Below are 14,741 nucleotides of genomic sequence, written 5' to 3'. Positions count from 1 at the left end.
ACATAGAGCCTACAGCAATGGCAGTTATCACCCTGGATGCCAGATGCTGGGGGAAGAGGAGGAGTGCAGGGTGAAAGACACCTGCTGCCATGCTTGCCATCCTATGGTGCTATAGACAAGAGGCGGCACTATAGTCAAAACACAGATAGACACAAGCCCACACTGGTGGCTCAAGTCTAAGGGCTGGTGGTAGACTATTGATAGCCCTGACTCCTGAAGTCATCTTGTGTTCAGTGTGAGAGTCATCTCAAATCAGCATGTTAGCACCATTCTGTTGGCCCAATCTTGGGTAGTCCCACACTGCTTCAGCCAGCAGCAGTGATCTGCTTGCCAGATTGTCCAACTCAAATTGGGGTCCAACAACCAAACTCTGAGAGGGCCCCCTAGGCATGAGTTCTAGAGCTCCTCAGGATATCTGATTGACTTCATGTGTAAGGCAGTGGGTCAGAAAGCATCTTGAGGGGGACAAATGAAGACCAGGATCCATATGGGTCTGGGTCTGGGCCAGGGATATCTCACTTGAAGAACACTGCCAGTCTTGGTAGTACCAGACCCTAAGAAGGACTTAGAAATTCAACAAAGGCCCTTCAAAAGAGTTGGTAGCCAGGATGGAGGAAGGGGTCCAAGGCAGTGGGGAGACACTGCAGAGTCCAGGCACAAATAATTTTGGACAGTCTAAGCGGGATATGCAAGGGGCCCAATCCAAGGCTCTGTTGTTGAGAATGGAAATGAAAAGATCACAATGATGAAATCAAATACAAAAAGTAAGAGGCATCTTGTCCTGGATTGGAAAGAAAAGTCTCATCAGTGTAGGAGTTAAAAGATCAATGTTTGACCTCAGGCTTAGGTGAGTCATTTAAAATTCCAAAGATGCAATTTCCCACTTGAAAGTGAGAGTTATATCTGGTAGGTTCTAAACTCTCACTCATAGACTTACATTCCTAATCTATGCTTTTCTTGAATGGTTCATCATAATACACGAAGGAGTTGCACCTCAGAGAAAATTTGCCATAAATTAGATTTAAAACTCATCTCCCTCCAAACCATTTGGAATTTGAGGATTATAATCCCATTTTATCATAGACCTCTTTGCCACTTTTATAGAATATAGAACATTATCCACACTGGACTGTTGACACCCAGAAAATAGTGTCATTTATCTGTAGAGATGCACAGTGGTTGGGAAGGCATCCTGAAGAATCCGCAGAAGACTTGAACAATATTGATACAGAGCTCAATCTCCTTGAGAAAAAATGGAAGAAGCTCCAGGTTGGCAAATGGCAAGGGAATGGGAAGGAACTTGCAACTTCATAAGACCTGGAATCATTTCCAAAACATGATCAGACTCATTACACTGGGTTCTGTTACAGCATGCAGTCTGTGTATGCTTACTTCCTCATCAATGTCATGCTTGAGGAGAGTGGGTCCCTTGATGAAATCTAAAACTTCTTGGGTAAAAGTATATCCTCAGTTCTGCATGAGGCTAGGTGCTACTTCAATCTCATGTTCCAATATTAAACCTATGTATGATTCATTTTCTATTATATACCACAAGAGTCAATATTATATAACTAATAAGACTCAAAACCAAGCAAATTAGGAAGTTCTAATTTTCTGGAAAATCTTAAGTTTCTGGAACAGTACAATGATCTGATAGGTAAGATTTCATGGCAGTCTAGCTGCTGAAACAAGAAGTTATCTAGAGGTATATCTAATGTATTATTTTTTTAATTGTGACAAAATACATCTATTTTTAAAACCGCTACCATGGAATAACTCAACCCTATTGACTTCAGGACTAATGTTACCTACTTTACATGTTCTCAATTAACTGATCTTTAAAGATAAATGTCTCATACTGAGTAATTTACTCAAGATTTAAAAATACTCATACAGTGTCTGTCTGACTCCTCCAGAAGCCATGAATCACACTAATAGCAATGGCCCAGATGCAAAAAGCCTGGTTGGAAAAGCATTCTCCCCATGCTCTGATCTTGCTGCACTGTGGTTTCTTTGGGTTTCCCCTTTTACCAAACAGACCATGAGCTCATAAAGGAGGAAGAAGAGAGACACTCAGCCTCAAGGCTGCTGAGCCCTAGCTTCTCCAAGTAGATTGGTCATTGGCCAAATGGTAGCACAACCTGGCTTAGAGATTGACACCCAACCCTGTCTCTATACTCTCAAGTTGACCATCTTGAATACAATTTCTCAAATGACTGCTAGCATGAGAAATTCATAAGATCATAACTATAAGGAAATAAGGTAGATGCAGAGCCTAATTTTACCCTACTTAGGATATTAGTTTTATTAGATTGAATGAGATGAAGTAGGTGTTGTAGTTCAAGAGCAACCACATATTGGCAATTTCACCTAATTCAAGCTATACTCAGAAATACTTCAATTCTGGATTCTCTGCCTTTTTCCCCTGACTTTCTATCCTGAAGCTGGTTGAGTCCCTGCTAAGTTCCTCTAGCTTACCTGGCATCCATTCCATAAACACTTATTGACACCTTCTCTGAACCAGGGACTGAGTAAACACCTGTTGATATAAGAGCAGAGGGAAGTCTGTCCTTGCCTTTGAGGAGCTCATACTCTAATGAGAATGGGAAACTTTAAAAATATGTATGATCAGTTTGTGATAGAAATATATTTGAAGTGTTATGGAGAATCAAGGGGCATCATACTTAGAAGTGAGGAAGTTTTCAAAAAAAAAGTTGACATTTGGATTGTACAGTCAGTCATGCAATATGTTAAGGTCTGGGGGCAGAGAAAGAGACTGAATGTTCTGGAAAAGGGCCAATAACTTGATACGGCTCAATGATAGGAGGCAGGAAGGTAACAGGAGATTGGTGTCAGATCTTAAGCATGGCCATTTTCTTCCTTTATCAGGTGGGTAAGTCACAGAAATTTTTCTAATGAAGGAGGTAACATTTTTTGAAATATAATTTTGCAAAATTTAGAAAAGCTTGTTTTCTTTCTATGACTGGGGAGACTAGAAAGGAAGAATCAAGCAAAATGAGTAGGATGCATAGGCTTTAAACATTATCTTTCTTGTTTTTTCTACCTAATAAAGAAATATAGATTCACTTAAGCAACTCCAACATTATGGAAATATACAACATAGAAACCAAAAGTTTTCTGTAATATAACCTCCCAGGCCTAAACCACTGTTACTATACCAAAGTGAAATTGCCAAAGTATACCAAAGTATGCCAAAGTACTGAATATAGATTCATTTAGACTTTTATTTCAATATATAAACCACCATATTAATATAATTTTCTCCATACCAGTAAATATAGAACTACCTCATTCTTTTTAATGGCTGTGTAACATTTTATCGCATTAATGAACTATAATTTATTGAATTCGTTTTTATTCTGTGGAAACATGAGCTGTTTTCAATTTTTCAGTATTACAAATATTCTGGGATGAACACCGTTTTATAGAAGCCTTTGCAAATTTGTATTTCTGTAGGATACATTCTTAGAAATCCTTCGAGGAAGTGACATAAAAGTAGTCATTTTTCATTTAAATGATATTGCCAAATAACCATCATAAAGGCTGTATCAATTTCTATCCCCAAGGTGTATGCAAGGCCCATTTCCCTACGGGAAGGGAGGATTTTTATAGGCAGTCTGTTCTTATCAGAGAGATTACAGAACCTTGAGACTCTTCATTCAGCTCCACAAATGTCTGTAGTTCACACATCTCTCTGGTTTCTAATAAATTAACATTAATAGAAGCTCTAAGTTTTGCCCAAAAAAGTCCACATTTACGCCTATCTTTGGGCCATTCCAAGTATGCTTTCTTTTCCATAAGAGCTTTCAGCTTAGGATACCTGGTAGGAACACAGTAGAGTGGAATGTGTTCTAGCAAGATAAAAATTATGTAATCAGAATTTTCATGGAAGAGATTTTGGTGGGCAAAGTAAAGTTCATAATGGCACCACTCACTCTGGACAAAGTTGGGAGACAAAACAAAGATGGACTTACAGCTTTTCTCAATGCAGTTCGTGATATTTTCAGTAATGCTCTTACCAGGATCAAAGTTTCCTTCATGAAGGCAAATCAAGTTCTCTTCTTTCTCTAGATTGGGAATTAATTCATGCTTCACCCAGGTAGAATCATGTTTATTGTATGAAATAAACACATAGAACTGGACATTTCTCTTGAGTTGTTCTTGGGTTGTCTTCCTAATCCTCTGCAATGTCTGTGTCCACTGACCTAGCATCCTGAGATACCAGGGCAGATCAAAGTAGAGGCAGCAGAAGGCCATAGCCGTCCCCAGAACTAGCATGATAACCACAATGGTGACAATCAACAGAGCTGTGTTGCAAGATAATTCAGGAAGATGAACATCCTTTAACCGAGTCCCCTTTAGATTCAAAGGGTATTCACAGATATATGAATCTGACCATCCAATCATCATGCCTTGTGAATATTTTTCCAGCTGAATGAAATCTCTTAATTCACAGGTACACCGGAATGGGTTTCTTCCTGCATTCAGAGTCTTAACTTCCTGACAGCTCTGGAAAAAAGCCAGAGATGGGCTGAGAATTAAGTTCATTTCAATGTTCAGAATTGAGAGTTTTCTGAAATGACTGCACCCAGGAAGATCAGTTAGAAAGTTAAATGCGAGATTTAGTTCTCGCAAAGACTTCAGATGAATAATCTCTTTAGGGACAGTTTGAATTTTGTTATTATTCAGGTCAAGTATTTGAATACTTCTGGGCAAGCACCTGAAAACAGAATCAGCAAATTTGTTGGATGACAGGTTCATAGTGATCAAGGTTTCTGGCCAAAAGCAATTTTCATCATTTTCATATTGTAACAGATTCTGGCTGAGATCTAAGTGCTTCAAGGATGTGTTGTTGGCAAAGAAACTCACTAAAGAAAGTGTCTCCAATTTATTGCCCTTCAAAATTAAAGTTTTCAAATGAGGCAATTGGATAGGTTGCTTAAACAGGTCATCTGTTAAGATATTATCAGCAAAATTTAAATGTTTGAATCTTGTAGGATAATCAGGAAACCGCATGTGTGGCATTTGTGCATCTGATATAGTCAGGTTTTCTATATCCATTTTGGTAAAAAGCAAGTAGACCCTTTCCTGTGGAATATAAAAAATTCTGAACTGTATGTGCTCCAATTTTATAGTTCTCATTGCAGTATTTGAGTAATCAAATGAATTATGGTCAAGATAAACCTTGCCTCCAAAAGTCACATGTTGGACTTGGAAGCATTCTACTGATGTATGCCAAACAAACTGGAAGATGAGGAGAAGGTCGTCCCAGAGTAAATCAACTTTATTAAGCAATAAAATAGATGTCTTGGAATTCGCTAAAGTAAGATTTTGTTGAGTTTCATAACTTGAAAATTGGCTTTTGCCGTCTATGTTTGTCATTTCTAGTATTTTTGAAGTCTTGATTCCATCACGCAAAAGAACCCAGAAATTTGTGTTCATTGGTAAAACAATATGAAGTTTTGTTGTGTTTAAGATGGGCAGGCTACCTTCTTCATAATAAGAAAGACTTCTTAATCCTAAGAAGACTGTATTTAGATGCAAATGAGAAATTTTCTGGAAATCTGATTTTCGTATTTTTGCCCCACTCAAACCCAGGATTTCCAAATGTGACATGTTGCCAGACTCCTCATGGATAGGCACACTGTCAAAGTCATTGAAAGAAAGATCTAAATGTCTGAGACCTGCCAGTGAATACCAAGTTACAATCTTCAATCTGTTGTAAGACAAATCTAAATATCTTAACTCTCTGTTGAATTCAAAGGTCTTGATATCCAGCTCTTGGATTCTGTTATGGCATAGAATCAAAACTTTCAGTTTAGAGACAGAACTAAAATCTGAACTCTGAAGCTGAGAAAGGAGGTTGTAGGATAAATCCAGTGTGGTTGTGGTTGGGGTCAAGTCTGCAGGAACCTTTCTTAGGGACATGTTGGAGCAGTTGGTTGTCAATTCCCTGTCTTCTGGCGGCTTTGACGCGTAGCCCAGCACTGACATAACAATACTACAAAATACATAAATGCTTCTGATAAGTGTCATTGTAATTCCAAGGATTCAATCACTTGGTTCCTTCATACGGATGATGAAGATGAGTTCAAATCCTAGAAAGATATATAATGTTAAATGGTTATGTCATTTTTTAAATCCTACAGGATTATTTTTGATGCCCAAAATTCACTATATTCACCAAGAGTTTGGAACAGAGTTCTAACCTGTATATTGAGTCTTTGACATGATCTGAGATCGTGACATGATCTGAGAGTTTGGCTTACAGATTCCCAAGCCAGTTGCTGTGCATATCCCCATCACTGAGGCAAGTCAGAATTCCCAGAAGGGATACATATAATAGTTGGCAGAAGTGCCTTTCTCCCAGTTCAACTTCGGAATTTCATTGCCAGGCCATATTCAACACTCCCTTGCATCCCATTTGGATAGCCTGAAGGCTTTAAGAAAATTGAAAGTGAAAAATTTTAAGATTTTATTTTTTTAGAGAAGTTTAAGGCTCACAGAAAGATTGAGGAGAAAGTATAGAAATTTTTCCATATCCCCCCCAACCCCACACCTGCATGGCCTCCCCAGTTAGCAACATCCTCCATCAGTATGGCACACTTGTTACAATCGATGGACCTACATTGACACAGTATAATCACTCAAAGTCCACAATTGACATTATTGTTGACTCTTGGTGTTGGACATTCTATGAGTTTGGACAAACATATAGTGGCATGCATTCATCATTATGCATACATTCATTGCCCTAAAAATCCTCTATGCTCTGCCTATTCATCTTCCTTGTACTCCACAACCCTTTAGAACCATTGATATTTTTATTGTCTCCATAGTTTTGTCCTTTTCAGACTGTCATTTGGCTGGAAACATACAGTATATAGCTTTTTCAGATTGGCTTATTTTACTTACTAGTATGCATTTAAAGTTCCTCCATTCTTTGCATAGTTTGATAGTTTGTTTCCTTTTAGCACAGGATAGTATTCCATTATCTGGATGTACCATAGTTTGTTTATCCATTCACCTACTGAAGGACATGTTGGTTTCTTCCAAGTTTTGGCAATTATGAATACAGCAGCTATAAACATCTATGTGCAGTTTTTGTGCAAGATTTAAACTCTCAATGAAGGTACTTTTTTATTACCAAATACTATGAGCTCCTGAATTAACGTCAAGGAATTGTTCCTCAACTTTTACATTTGTGGACATGGAGAGTCCTTTGAGCTAATATCTGATTTTCAACAATGCTTACCCATACACATGGAAGGTCTAAAACAGAAATAAACAGAATGGTTCCTGTCCTTATGGTTCCATATGTCTTCAGATTGGTGGCAACAGCAATCTGGATCACTGACAAATAAGAGAAATAATGATAATAACAGTTTCCATTTCTTGGGGGCTTTCTACAGTGCCAAAATATATACACCATGTCTGCACAGGTACATGGGCACACACACACATAGCTTCTCAGAACAATGGGATAGCATGAACAGCAGAGAGGTCTCACTACACCATATCTTCCCATGGAGTATTATATCTTTTGTTCCTCCTGCTGTTTTGTGGGAGTGACCAGCCTGAGGAAAGTGAGGGTTGGTGTGTATTGGGCACATGTATTAAGCAGAATATACACGCATGTATTAAGCAGGAAAACTCTCACCAAGGTACTTACCTCACCTTGGTGTTTTCCCAGTGCATGGTGTAGGAAGACATAAAGTTTAAGAGTTTACAAATTTAATATTAGAATCTAACCACTTCTTGATAGAGACCCAGGGGGTCTTTCCTATCAACCTTGTGCCTCTTCAGTCATTTCCACCCAACAAACAGAGGAATCTTTAAAATGTACATCAGAATCTGACCCTCTTCTAGTACAAATCCTCCACTATTTTCTTATTTCAACTGGAGGAAAATCCTGAGTCCTTGCAACAGCTGACATCTTCAATCCATTTCTCCAACTCTAGTCTGGTCATTCCTTACACTTTCCAAGCATGCTCCCACATCAGATTTTTGAACTTGGATTTGCTGTTCTTTTTCCAAAATACACTTTCCCTAGATGACAAGTGGCATGCTCCCTCACTCCCTTCACATCTCTGCATGAAGATCACCACATCAGAGAGACTTTTTTGACCACCCTCTACAAAATATCACTCCCCACTCTCTATTCTCCTTATCTTAAAGTTATGTTTCTTTTCTTTTTTAAAAAACATTTTTATGTTCATTATTTTTGAGAGACAGAGAGAGACAGAGAATGAGCAGGGGAGGGGCAGAGAGAGAGAGAGGGAGACACACAATTCAAAGCAGGCTCCAAGCTCAGAGCTATCAGCAGAGCCTGATGTGGGGCTCGAAGTCATGAACTGCAAGATCATGACTTGAGCTGAAGTCAGATGCTTAACCAACTGAGCCACCCAGGTGCCCCAAAAAGTTATTTTTCTTTCTAGCCCTTCTCACCACCTAACATGCACATTTATTATTTTTTTATAGACTCTCTATTCTTACCCCTTACTAGAATGTAAGCTATGTAGGAACAGAAGTTCTATCTGTTTTATTCACTGCTATAGCCCCAGTGCCCAGAAAGGTTCCCAGCAGAGTGGGTACTTAATAAATATATTGAATAATGAATATTAGGAAAAACTTAGTTCTTTAATTGCCTCTGTTCTGTGTCCAAACAACTTGAAGTCTGACTCTTCTCTCAAAGTCCTCAGAATTCTGCATCCATGAGTTTCCTCATCTGTAAAATGCAGGAAATAGTACTCCCCTCCCAGAGTTTCAAGATAAATAAATGAGATAATATGTATGAAGGCATGGTGGGGGGACAAAACAGGCAGAACTCATACAAGAGGACACCTGGAATATTACCTCATGCTCATCTAGATTTTTCTTTCTCAAGAACCTGCCTAAGTTTGTCGTTGTTGTTTAGAAATTCTAGAAAATGTGGACATTTCCCAAAATAACTTAAAAATGAAATACTTTATAAAACTATTTTGTAGAATGTAGAAAAATGGATACAGAATTGCTTGACCATCTTGTGACATGACTGTGAAGAGAAAACTTTGATTTTGATATTCCTTGTCCATTGTGTGCTCAGGGGAAGAAAGCACAAAAGACACTGGGTGGGGAATGGGGTTGAGAAGATGGTAACCTGGAACTGGCCTGGGGTTTTCACCTTTCCACTGAGAATATTCTTCCAATTTATCCCAGGTAGCCTTTTCTTGGTCACTCCTTTTTATATGACACTTAATATAGCATCCAATGATCAATATAAGAACAAACCACGAACATAAAAAAAGAGCCCCTATAATACAACTTTATGTTCATGATAATTTTCCAGATTTTAAAAATATGGGAAAATAAATTTGTTACCAGTACCATAACATTAATCCATTACCCACCTTTAGGATGACCTTAGTAACTTGTCCTGGGTGATGAATCCATACATTTATATCTATTCAAGGCAGATAGCATCTCCACTCCATACTGACTCTGTCATGCAAATGAGGCAGTGGCCACTTGATGTCTTTTTAATAACAACCACTAACATTCATTGAGCTATGTAATACTAATTGTATATAGCTTGATCCTTACAACAACAGCCTTACAGCGTCACTGCTACCGCAGTTCACCTTTCACAGATATGGAAGGTGGTGCTTAGAGAGGTCATATGACTGCCTCAGAGTCACAAAGTTAATAGATGGTGAGTCCAGTGCCTGGTGTCTTAGCCCCTCAGCTACCTTGTCTCTCTAGGGTGAGTCAAGGTAAATTTGTTTTCAAAATATCTTGTAATAATCTAATCATAATAAAATTATATCTCACTAAGTCATACCGATTCTTTAAACTTTCCCATCATAGAGTCCAAGGAACCTAATGAGTAAGTCTGCAAATGCCACAAAGTTTAGGTTTTATATCAATTACTTATAAGGACTGACATGGACTGAACCATTCTGTGGAGCCCTGTCTTGTTTAAGCCACTATATTTTGTTACAGCAGCCAACCTATGTCCTAACTACATACTGTTACATTTAGAATAAAATCCAAACACCTGAAATTGGTTTATAACACTCTCCATGAGCTGCTCTTGCTTCTTTCTAGGATCTCTCTTCATACCACTCTTCTCCTGGCCCTCTACACTCCAGTCATACTGTCCTTCTTTTTGCTCCCTGGCCACAACTATACTCGCTCTGACCTTAGGACTTTGCACTGGATTTCCCGCCGCCCTCTCCCTTGGGTTACTCTTTCCCAACCCTTCCTTGGCTGGATCTCTCTTCTCATTTCGATCTTGGCTTAAAAAGTTTATTTCCTAAGGGCGCCTGGGTGGCTTAGTTGGTTGAGCCTCCGACTTTGGCTCAGGTCATGATCTCACGGTCTGTGGGTTTGAGCCCCGCGTCAGGCTCCGTGCTGATAGCTCAGAGCCTGGAGCCTGCTTCGAATTCTGTGTCTCCCTCTTTCTCTGCCCCTCCCCTGCTCACACTCTGTCTCTCAGCAATAAAAAAATTTTTGAAAAAAAAAGTTTATCTCCTCTAAGAGTCCTGACTTGACCACCTACCTAATCTAAAGTGGCCAGACTTGCTATTAGTTCACATCACCTTATTTTATTTCTCTTCAAAACAGAGCACTTGTTTATTGACTGTCTCTTCCACATCTTATACCCATGAGAGAAGAAAGGAGCTGATGAGCTTTTCACTTCTGTATCCCCACCTAATAGAATAGTGCACAAAGCACATGCTCAGTAAATACTTTTTAAATGTATCTATGAATGAGGGGTGCCTAGCCAGCTCAGTTGTTGGAGTGTGTGACTCTTGATCTCAGGGTTGTGAGTTCAAGCTCCACGTTGGGTGTAGAGATTACTTTGAAAAATAAAGTCTTTTAAAATAAATAAATAAATTCAATTCTGTATCTCTTAGCACATGATGGCACATAATATGTTCTCAAAAATGTGTGTTGAATGAATGAATTTGTGTTGTGAACTCCTGATATGGTGTAGTACATGATGGTCAGATCATGAGTTTGGTGTTGGGGACTGATAGATTTGTGTTCAAGTCCTATCTTAGTCATTTACTGCCTGTGTTAACTTAGACTATTTATTTAACTGCTGAAAGGTTCAATTTTTCATCTATAAAATAAATTTTGTGCAGAGGCACAAGAGATCACGTATATAAATCACTGTTACCATGTGTGGCTTATTCAAATGGTAGCAGTTATCTAGGCCAAGGGTAAGGTGATTTCAGACACAAATTTTAAGGAGTGTCAAGAAATTCAAGAATCAAGATAAACAATGTTTTAATGGAATATTTTAAAAATTAATTTTAACATAAAAATTCACAATGAACAAAATATCAAAATTTTTCGTGAAGACAGGATCAGTATTACTGAATTTTGCTTTTGTCTCAGGATCCAATGTGCCTTGGCAGGACACTGACAGTTATAGTCATTAAACTGACAAAAGTGTTTTTAACATCATCATCTCACAGAGTAATTAAATTTTTAGCAACTTACTTAAAGCCCCTAGGTTCGGAGGCTATGGCCCTTGAAAAATGCGACAATATCTAACCTAGTTGCTACTTCTAGAATCCCCTGAAAGGAGGTGTCATGATCTCTATACATTACTCACCTCTTCTCCCTACCCAATACCACAACCTCATCTGTAATTTATTCTCAAGAAGGGAGAGGAACTAACTCTTTGGAACTTTCCTTAATGTAAGAAAATAAAAAGGTCTTATCTCTCAGTCAATGCATGTGCACTCTGGCATTTCATTACAACATTTTAAAAAGTATAACATAAAATTTTTATGAAAGATTCATTCAATATGTATTGCATATTTTTATCATACTCCTCCTACTATTACTACTCTGCTGAAAATAGGTAAAAAAGAGAATGACTTTTTAATAGCTTATGATTTAAAAATCCAAATCAAAAGACACTATGAAATGACTGTTAGTGATTTATCAAAGAATACTTAACCATCTAACTTTTCTTTTCCCAGTGATGCAAAAAATTAGAGAAAGGGTTAAAACCGATAGCATGTTGTACAACATTTGCAACATAAGAAAGAGCAAGAATGACATTTTTTGGGTGTCACCTATGTGCCTGGCATAGAGCTAAATGTTTTCCATACACTATCTTGTTCAATCCCTTCAATAACTTAACAAAATGGTGGTCTTTTTAAAACAGGTTTTTTTAATGTTTGTTTATTTTTGAGAGACAGCACGTGCGCATACATGAGCAGGCGAGGGGCAGACAGAGAGAGAGAGAGAGAGAGAGAGAGACAGAATCTGAAGCAGGCTGCAGGTTCTGAACTGTCGGCACAGAGCCCGACATGGGGCTCAAACTCACGGACTACAGGATCATGACCTGAGCCGAAGTTGGACCCTTTCCCGACTGAGCCACCCAGGCACCCCAAATGGTGGCCATTTTTATCCCTATTTCACAAATGGAGAAGCCAAAAGTCAGAGGTTAAGTAACTTACCCAAAGTAACTCAGTGAATAAGTCACAGAGTATGGATGTGAACCCAGACCTATCTAGTCCCTTCCGGCACCCAGATTGAAGGCTTTTCAAACTGTGAAATGAAGTTTTTTAGGATGTGATTACCCATGTTGATTACACTCTCAGGGGTAGCTGTTATGGTGGCTTCTTCCTCCCTTCCCACCCCATGTGCCTTTCTCTGAAGTGGCATGCAGCTACTAGGGGTCACTCTGCTAGATATCACAAAGCTCAAGAGACTTTGTCTACATCTATTCCTAAGTTATGAACTCATGAGAACTGAAATAAAACTTAGACCGTACACAGAACTTCAATTCATCACTCAGTATAGGTGGTCTGTGGTAAAGCTCTTCTAGGAATCAGGTGCTTAGGTGCTATTAATCATCCTGTACTCTATAGCGGCCACATGGCCATCTTCAGCCACCATGGACTTTTGCAGGAAACTGAACAAGATATCTACATTGTACAAAATCTATTAGATGGGCTCCTACTTTTTGACATAAAACACAAATGCAGAACTTTAGTAAAGGAGCAACAAATATGCTTTAAATAGCCAAAGCAGATGATATTAACATGTACTACAGGAAAATAAAAGCTGGAGAAACCTCACCACAAGGATGGGATCATCCATTCTGAGTAGAAGAACTGACCAGGTTTAATCAGCGACCAGTGAAAGAAAATCCAAACCCTCAAGCACCTACAAGACAGTTCAAGTCCTTAGATCAGTAGCCCCAACATCACTCATTAATTGTTAATCTTTAGATGAATATAGGCAAAATAATAAATACTAAAAATCTGAGTAAGGCTACTTTCCCATGTACATGTGTTCGAATGATCTCTTCTTTAGAAAAGACCCATCCCACCCTTATTTCTTTCTCATGAGTGTTAGAGCAAACAAGGCTAATAGTTCTTACCCCTGGCTTGCAGCGGCTCTAGCAAAGCTGCAGGTGTGGATGATTTGTTGGCTGGACCAGAACTGGCTGCAGGAGTGCTTGAATCAAGCTTTTCAGTGAAGCTTAAGCTCCTTTGCCCCCTACTGCATGCTAGTGGCATTACACGTTGCATGAATTTATTACAATCTTCAAGCACTTTTTTTAAAAAATGGCAGTAAAATACACATACATAACATCTACTATTTTAACCATTTTAAAAGTTTCTTTATTTGGAGAGAGAGAGAGCAAGCACAAGTGGGAGAGGAAAGAGAGAGGGGGAGAGAAAGAGTCCCACGCAGGTTCTGCACTGTCCGAGCAGAGCGCAATGCAGAGCTCAAACTCTCCAACTGTGAGATCACGACCTGAGCCAAAATCAAGAGTCAGATGCCCAACCGACTGAGTCACCCTGACTCTCCTAACCATTAAAATTTTTTTTTTTAAGATTTATTTTTGAGGGGCGCCTGGGTGGCGCAGTCGGTTAAGCGTCCGACTTCAGCCAGGTCACGATCTCACGGTCCGTGAGTTCGAGCCCCGCGTCGGGCTCTGGGCTGATGGCTCAGAGCCTGGAGCCTGTTTCCCATTCTGTGTCTCCCTCTCTCTCTGCCCCTCCCCCGTTCATGCTCTGTCTCTCTCTGTCCCAAAAATAAATAAAAACGCTGAAAAAAAAATTTTTTTTTAAAGATTTATTTTTGAGACACAGAGAGACAGATCATGAGCAGGGGAGGGGCAGAGAGAGAGAGGGAGACACAGAATCTGAAATAGGCTCCAGGCCATCAGCACAGAGCCCCACTCAGGGCTCGAACTCACAAATCGTGAGATCGTGACCTGAGCCAAAGTCAGACGCTTAACTGACTGAGCCACCCAGGTGCCCCCACCCTTAATCATTTTTAAGTGTGGTGCCATCAAGTACATTCATATGGTTGTGCAACCATCACACTGTCTATCTGTAGATCTTCTCATCTTCCCAACCAGAAGCTCTAGACCCATTAAACAATAACTCCACATTCCCCTTCGTCTCCACCCGTGGGGTCCACTATTACATTCTCTGTAGGAGTTCGACTACCTTAGGCACCTCATATGAGTGGAATCATGCAATGTTTGCCCTTTTGTGACTGGCTTAGTGTGTAATGTTTTCGAGGTTCTTCCATGTTGTAATGTGTCTCAGAATTTCCTTCTCTCTCTCTCTCTCTCTTTCTCTCTCTCTGTCTTCTAATAACTGAGCCACCTCAAAACTCACTGGTAATGCTAGAAGCATTCTACACTCATCATCTCAGCCCTCCTGCCTCAAATCTGGCCACAGTTGCGTGACTAC

At 39.3% G+C, this 14,741-nt stretch overlaps 1 protein-coding gene across 8 annotated transcripts in view; it reads right to left on the bottom strand.

Moving 5' to 3' along the window:
• Positions 1-2,451: 2,451 nt before the first annotated feature.
• TLR10 (toll like receptor 10) overlaps positions 2,452-14,741 on the bottom strand; it is a 75,746-nt gene continuing 63,456 nt past the window's right edge. The window contains exons 1-5 of one of the 8 annotated variants that reach the window (XM_047855714.1): positions 13,412-13,647; positions 13,108-13,194; positions 7,277-7,374; positions 6,231-6,461; positions 2,452-6,119 (exon numbers count right to left, since the gene is read on the bottom strand). In XM_047855714.1, the coding sequence (XP_047711670.1) occupies positions 3,628-6,057 (2,430 nt within the window). In that variant the 5' untranslated portion in view covers positions 6,058-6,119; positions 6,231-6,461; positions 7,277-7,374; positions 13,108-13,194; positions 13,412-13,647 and the 3' untranslated portion in view covers positions 2,452-3,627. Of the gene's footprint in view, positions 6,120-6,230; positions 7,375-13,107; positions 13,195-13,411; positions 13,648-14,741 lie in introns of those variants that run through there. The other 7 variants (XM_047855713.1, XM_047855716.1, XM_047855715.1 and 4 more) reach the window with 7 other exon arrangements.

Source organism: Prionailurus viverrinus, chromosome B1 (genome assembly GCF_022837055.1).
Source record: "Prionailurus viverrinus isolate Anna chromosome B1, UM_Priviv_1.0, whole genome shotgun sequence".
NCBI lineage: Eukaryota > Metazoa > Chordata > Mammalia > Carnivora > Felidae > Prionailurus > Prionailurus viverrinus.
This window is presented reverse-complemented; position numbering and strand designations above follow the sequence as displayed.